Source organism: Cynara cardunculus (genome assembly GCF_001531365.2).
Source record: "Cynara cardunculus var. scolymus isolate 2C chromosome LG 3, CcrdV1, whole genome shotgun sequence".
Lineage (NCBI taxonomy): Eukaryota > Viridiplantae > Streptophyta > Magnoliopsida > Asterales > Asteraceae > Cynara > Cynara cardunculus.
This window is the reverse complement of record NC_037530.1, coordinates 8,138,651-8,145,546: the sequence shown is the minus strand read 5'-3', so window position 1 is coordinate 8,145,546 and position 6,896 is coordinate 8,138,651. Positions and strand designations below refer to the sequence as shown.

General features: G+C 35.3%; 1 protein-coding gene across 2 annotated transcripts; it reads left to right on the top strand.

Annotated features, from left to right (window-relative positions):
- Positions 1-843: 843 nt before the first annotated feature.
- On the top strand, positions 844-5,933 carry LOC112510089 (mannose-1-phosphate guanylyltransferase 1-like). Of its 2 annotated transcripts, none has more exons than XM_025115376.1 (5): positions 844-1,097; positions 4,247-4,368; positions 4,460-4,522; positions 4,622-4,861; positions 5,107-5,933. In XM_025115376.1, exons 2-5 carry the CDS (start codon positions 4,258-4,260, stop codon positions 5,776-5,778), a joined length of 1,086 nt encoding a protein of 361 aa, XP_024971144.1. In that variant the 5' UTR covers positions 844-1,097; positions 4,247-4,257; the 3' UTR covers positions 5,779-5,933. The 2 variants fall into 2 exon arrangements, with proteins under 2 accessions (XP_024971144.1, XP_024971146.1); XM_025115378.1 differs by having other exon boundaries at positions 4,243-4,368.
- The last annotated feature ends 963 nt before the right edge of the window (positions 5,934-6,896 follow it).

The window sequence follows — 6,896 nt, the reverse complement described above, 5'->3', positions numbered from 1 at the left end:
TTCATGAAAGCGGTTTCATACATGGTGAAATTGGTGCATGGGGTAAGTGAATGATTATGGAATGGGTGCATGATGAAACCGGTTTCATACATGGTGATTGGTGCATAGAGTAAGTGATTGGTCTCTTCTTCTAACGCTGTCTATTTTTAGTTGTTAATTCACTAAAAATAACTGGAATTCTCGTGTTTGAGAATTGACAAACACGAGAAACCAAATCCAAGTTTTATAAAGTTTAGAAATGATAAATGTTAAGATCCAAAACTAAACTTTACACTAATTGAAGGAAGGAGCTTCCACGCCAGTTCTGCAAAGGTAAGAGTTGTTTGACAGTTACTGAATGGTTTAATGTAGAATAATTAAGTGATCAAAATGATTAAGAGACTCTTATGATATAGTGCAAAATAAAATATAATTATTTGATAATTGTTTACAATGAAATTAGGACGCTTAATGGTTAAGGGAAACCTATGATACAAAATCATTCAGAGGGTTTTATAACTATTAAGAGACAAACTTTTTTTTTTTTGCCAAACAAGATTCACTTCTTAACGATTCAGATGATGCATCTTAATGAAACTATTAAGAAGTAAACAAACAACCCCGTAAACTTTTTCCAGGTTATTTTATCACATGTTTTATAACATAACAAAAATATTATACTTTTTTCATAAAATGAAAGAAGTAATTTGTTTATTATTATTATATAACTTTTGTTAATTTGACTAAAAGTAAATAAAAATAATTAATATTCTTTTCTAAATATATGTAGTTGAGAAACTATCAAACCAAAACATTTTAGTCTTTGATTATTTGTTGATTTTGTCGTTGTTGATTAGAATAGAGAGAAAAGATAAAGCGTAGCCTCAATCGGAAGTTTGAAGGTGAAAAAGATAACTTAAATCTGTAAATTTCCAGCTCATTCTCCCTTTTGATTTTCTGGATTTCCGCCAACTCAATCCTCTTCCCCTTCCTCTTTGCATATATAATGTGTGTGTCTATATATATAGATACACTCCACCCCCTCTGTATCAATATATGCATGTAGATACTCCCTGACGACCAATTCGCTTCCCAACTGAACCTCTCTTGTCGCCAAGGTAATTTTATCTCCTTCGGTTTTCTTGAATTTCTCTCAATGATTTTGATGAAGGTTTAGTTCGTTAAAATGTCGGTGGGTCTGATTTTGTGGCGAAATTGTAAGATGTAGGTAAGTGATTAAGGATTATATGTGGGTAATGATTGCTAATCAAATGATTATCTTCTGTAGATCCTTTCTGCCATTGTGAATTATAATGGGTCAAGTTGCTTTTGTTGTGAAGTTCATATGTTTCTCATTTGTTTAGGAACAGATCTGGGGGTTTATAGATTTGGGTCGCTTTTGATCTTGTGTTTTAATTGGATTAATCTGTTGGCTGTTGCATATGTTCATGGGGGAAATTGGTATAATGTATCGTTTTGTGAAGTTAACATTGAATTGCTATGTGATGTAAATAGAGAACAGCATTCTGACTCTCTGTCCTAATTATAGTTGTAATGATTTGAACTTGGTGACAGTTCTTTCATTGAGCTAAGAATAGATCCAGATCTACGTCTTGGTCTTGATCTTGATCTCACCCTTGTTGCACACTCTAAACCAAACCACTATGAACCCAGTAAATCTCACTCGAAAGTTGTTACGCTGTCCAAAGATTAGTCATCCCCCAATGTGCTTTCTTGTGAGATTGGTTTTTCCAATGGATGACGATTGCGTTAGTTCTAATAGAGTAATATGTCTTGATGGCTTCTAGTGGGTTTGAAATGATTTATTGGCCTGGTTTACATTCTGCCATGAAGTTTACTTGGGGTTTGGATTAACTTGATTAGCAAAAGAGAATGGAGAATGATATGTTTGGAGTTCAAGAAAAAACTAGAAGCTTAAACAAACCACCATTAAGTATAAGGTGCCTGGCATACAAGTAAGTAAAGTAGCATTTATAAATTATATGGATCTTCAAAGCAACATGTTGCCTTCTCATCATCAGCATCATCATTGATAATGATGATCTTCATAACAAGATGTACCTTCTTCAATGGCTGATTCAGTCCAGTGAAACTCTATGGATAGAACAGTTTTGCTGACAACAGAGCTTCATAACTGTTCCATGAGGCATGATGCACTTATAATGCATTCTATATATGCAATCTTAAGTGTCATCATGTGTTTTGTCCGAGCTATAAGAAAGCTTGACAAACTGCATCTTTTAGAGCTTTTTATGGGTAACTGTGGGTGTCTGAACCAATTTGCGTGCACATCAACTTATCCCAAGTGGCTCTGAAGATAACAATCAGGAACATCCCCAGTGGCCAAGAGGAGACTCAAACTATGACCTATGGGGAGGTTCCCCAAGGCCTAGTCTTTATTTGTCAATTGAGTTGCCCCTGAAGGTTATCTTAGGTTTTTATTACTAGAATTGGTATTGTCAGATTGTGGCTAGTTGAATTCCTCATTGCCATGCTTTCGTTTAGTTACAAATCTCAGATCTGTTTTGTTTTGTTCATTCAATATTCTCATTGCATGGTCCCCTTTATACGGTCTGGGAAGAGATTATGGTTTGATCATAGGATCCATTTATTTGATACAAGAACAAGTGAAGATGGCAACCCCATGATATAGAAGAGAAGAGAAGTGCATAAAACCAATGAAACCTTATATATTCATCATTCTCTTCCTTATAGCTACATATCACTTCTTATATTGCTATAATTTTGTGTTTGTTTTTCGATTTACAAAGTGTAATACCGTAAAGTCTGGCGAGAAAACTATTTTTTTCTTGTTATGTATTAGATTTTCTTTTTGTTTACCTGTGTGGGAGAAGAATTTCCATAATGACCTCCTTGTCCTTGCAGCCAATAAAATCACTAGTAGTAGTAGTAGTTACCTTCTTGACCTGTAATTGATCAAGTTTTACCCTTTTGAATTGCTTGTCAAAATGTCACAACTTTATTACACAAACCTAGAATGTGATGCTACTAAGAAATAAATCTTGGTACATGGAGGATAAGAAGTGAGGAACCTTTTTTTTTTTTAAGTATATAACATTTATATTTACTTATATACGGCAAAACTCAAACAAACTCTTCAGATTTGGTGAGGCTTGCACCCTTGACCTCTAAGGAGGTTGGGATCTACCGGTAACCCGGATGCTACCTGGTCATTGACCCTTTGGTAAGAAGCAAGAATCTTGTTTGTTACAAATATGCCAAGTTCTTTAATTTTTGTTGAAGCTACATATGATTTGTTTAGAGATTCTTCTAGCCATTGCCAATCCAAGTAGTTCTGTCAGGTTTCTGTATAGAAGTTCTCCAAATTGTCAAAGATGTAGAAAATAAAAATGAGTACGAGCACTAGACGTGTCTGCCACCAGATCATCAAAGCTGGACTAAAGCTATAAAGAATTCCATGGTTATGTCACACCCATCGTAAGCTCCAGCCTGTAGTAATTTGGATTTATTTCCTTTCTGAATCATCTTTTTCATGTGATGATACGCTTCAAAAGATTTGGTTGTTTTACATCAGGTCCAGTTGTAAGTCGTCTTCTTTAGTTAGACCACCAAGAATAGTTTTTTAATGATGGATATGAAGCTTGAATTAGACAGTACACCGGAGCATGACTTCACAGATCCCCAAATTTTTTGTCCAAAAAATATTCTTCTTGACAGTTAAGAAGAAAGATTGTTTGTCCTATCCTTTTCTGTCTATTTTTTCTTATAATTGCTGTCAACCTTCCTCTTTGTATAAACCAAACCAAAGCAAACAAAGCCAATGAGTCCCACATGGACTAGGGTCTGGAGATATAAGATGTATGCAAAACTTTCTCCTATCTCAAGGAGTAGAGAAGCTGTTTTCATGAAGATCCCTGGCTTGCTAAAAAGTTTGTGGAAAAAGACTTTTTGTAATAATGATTCTTGATGTTGGTACATTTCTTGTTTCCTGCCATTATTATCGTGTGTGATTCTTGATCCTTACAATTCATTCACTGTTCTTTTCTCTAAATCTGATGAATGTGCTTCTATTTTTGGCATACACCCTGTGGTCAAAGCACCGACGCTCTATCTTCTGACACCTTTATCATCACTTATGACCTACAGAATGTCACCTCACAGTTCCATAAATGCAAATCTTTTTTCATTCTTAGAAAATTTACACAGCTGTGTATTAGATCACATATTCTTTTCCAGTGTTTCTGATAGTTTCTTCAATAGCCAGATCTCTCCACCATGAAGGCTCTTATTCTTGTTGGAGGATTTGGAACTCGGTTGAGGCCGTTGACTCTCAGCTTCCCAAAGCCGCTTGTTGACTTTGCCAACAAACCTATGATCCTGCACCAGGTATGTAGTCTTGACCCTCTTATTTCTGCAAAGTTAGCTTACAGTTGTGTTGCATATAAGCAGTATTTTTGTATTTATTGCTTTGTATCAGATTGAAGCTCTTAAGGCTATAGGAGTCACCGAAGTGGTTCTAGCCATCAATTATCAACCAGAGGTAAATTTTGAGAGGGGGGGGGGGGGTTTCGTGCTATATGATCCATCCTTATGTTTGCATCAAGTTTTGATTTAAAAAAAATACATATATTCTATGTAGGTCATGCTTAACTTCTTGAAGGACTTTGAAACTAAGCTTGGGATAAAGATCACATGCTCACAAGAAACTGAGCCGCTTGGAACCGCAGGGCCCCTAGCTCTTGCTAGAGACAAACTCGCAGATAAGTCTGGCGAGCCATTTTTTGTTCTCAACAGCGATGTTATCAGCGAGTATCCGCTCAAAGAGATGATTGCATTCCATAAGTCCCATGGTGGTGAAGCTTCAATAATGGTGACTAAGGTAAAATTCACTAAAATAGTTTCCCTTGGGGTTTTCTTGTGGGTCCTTTGGATAACGACCTTAAATGAGTTTTTAGTTAGGAGCATGACCATCTTAAATTTTCTTTTAGCTCAATGATGACCCATCCTAGTTAAAAACAGCCTGCTCTTTAAAAACTTAGGAATGCACTAGAGGGAGAAGGTCATCGAGCTAAATAGCCCTTTTCTTGTTTAGTCGTGTTTTTTTATTTAATTATTTCGTGGTAGGTTGACGAGCCTTCAAAATATGGCGTGGTTGTGATGGAAGAATCTACTGGAAAAGTCGATAGCTTTGTTGAAAAACCAAAAATATTTGTGGGTAACAAGATTAATGCTGGGATCTACCTGCTGAACCCATCTGTTCTTGATCGAATTGAGCTCAAGCCCACTTCGATCGAGAAAGAGATCTTCCCGAAAATCGCATTGGCGGGTCAGCTATTTGCAATGGTTTTACCAGGGTTCTGGATGGACATTGGGCAGCCAAAGGATTACATCTCTGGATTAAGACTATACCTAGACTCTTTAAGAAAGAAAACACCATCTAAATTGGCTAGTGGAGCCCACATCATGGGTAACGTCCTGGTGGACGAGAATGCCAAGATCGGTGACGGGTGTTTGATTGGGCCCGATGTTGCAATCGGGCCAGGATGTGTGGTTGAGTCTGGTGTGAGACTCTCGCGGTGCACCATAATGCGTGGGGTCCGCATCAAGAAACATGCATGCATCTCGAGTAGTATCATAGGGTGGCACTCGACTGTCGGCCAGTGGGCTCGAGTCGAGAACATGACGATTCTGGGAGAAGACGTTCATGTGTGCGATGAGATCTACAGCAATGGGGGCGTGGTTCTGCCACACAAGGAGATCAAGGCTAGCATCTTGAAGCCAGAGATCGTAATGTGAAGAAGATTGATTGTGTTCATAAACTCATGTTGTTGAAGATAGTTCTCATTTGTGTTTCTTTCATATATGTTCTGTTTTGAATTGTTTTATTTAAATTGTGGGTTGTTGTAATGTGTAATTTGTGGTGTAAATAGAATAAATATGAGGTTGAGTTATTTGGGTCTTTGTTGCACAATGGTTGATACATATAGGTTTTATTGTTTTAATCAAGCCTTTAAGAATGTTACAGGTATCCTGACAAACTGTGACGGCAAAAAATCAATTCTGATAACCTCAGTGGTCATAATTGTTGTGTATGTCTTAAATCGAACTCTGGGTAGATGAGATATTCCACCACATCCCCTAGGACTTCAACTACTATGCTATAACCCTTGTGGTTTTCATGTTCGTCTTTTAAGAAAAAATGTGTATGTCCGTGTTCATGTTCGTTCTTTAAGATGTTAAACGAATATAAATGAACATAAACGAACGAAAACAGGGACAAAAAAAGGAATCCTAAAAATTTAACTTAAAATAACGGTTTCACATGTTAATGTCATATTATATAAATATTTATCTATGTATATATAAACGAACATAAACAAACGTTAACAAACATTAAGAAACAAATGACACCATTATTTATGTTCGTTCATTTATTAAATAAACGAACTTTTTGTCGAACGGTTCATTAAACGTTCGGTTCATATGCAACCCATATACAATCTATTATTTTTGTCCCAATAAATTATTACCCTTCAGAAAAAACATAAAATCTACCATTTTAATATTTATATAATATTATGATGGAATAATTAAATGAACTTTATGTATTATAAAAAAAGATGAAATATTTTATTTTAAATATTGTGACATGATTAGATTTTACGTGAATGTATATTTGAAGGTAATAATTAACATATGTTTATTTTATAATATATTTATTTCATATATATTATTGGTTTATAATATAAAAAATTTCGTGTATTTTTATTTTATAAATATATAAAACAAACATGTTTTATTAAAAACTAGAAGCGTACTCGCGCAATGCAGTGAGATAAATCGTGATTTTAATATTTCATTTTATTCTTTATCTCAGTCGATGTTATAATATGACTTTATGTAATTTTGAGAAA

Bases quoted from the DNA above. Each gene is read 5' to 3' on its own strand.
- LOC112510089 (XM_025115376.1), top strand. From the start codon at position 4,258: ATGAAGGCTCTTATTCTTGTTGGAGGATTTGGAACTCGGTTGAGGCCG. The intron at 4,523-4,621 runs GTAAATTTTGAG...TATTCTATGTAG, and splicing joins CCATCAATTATCAACCAGAG to GTCATGCTTAACTTCTTGAA. The intron at 4,862-5,106 runs GTAAAATTCACT...ATTTCGTGGTAG, and splicing joins CTTCAATAATGGTGACTAAG to GTTGACGAGCCTTCAAAATA.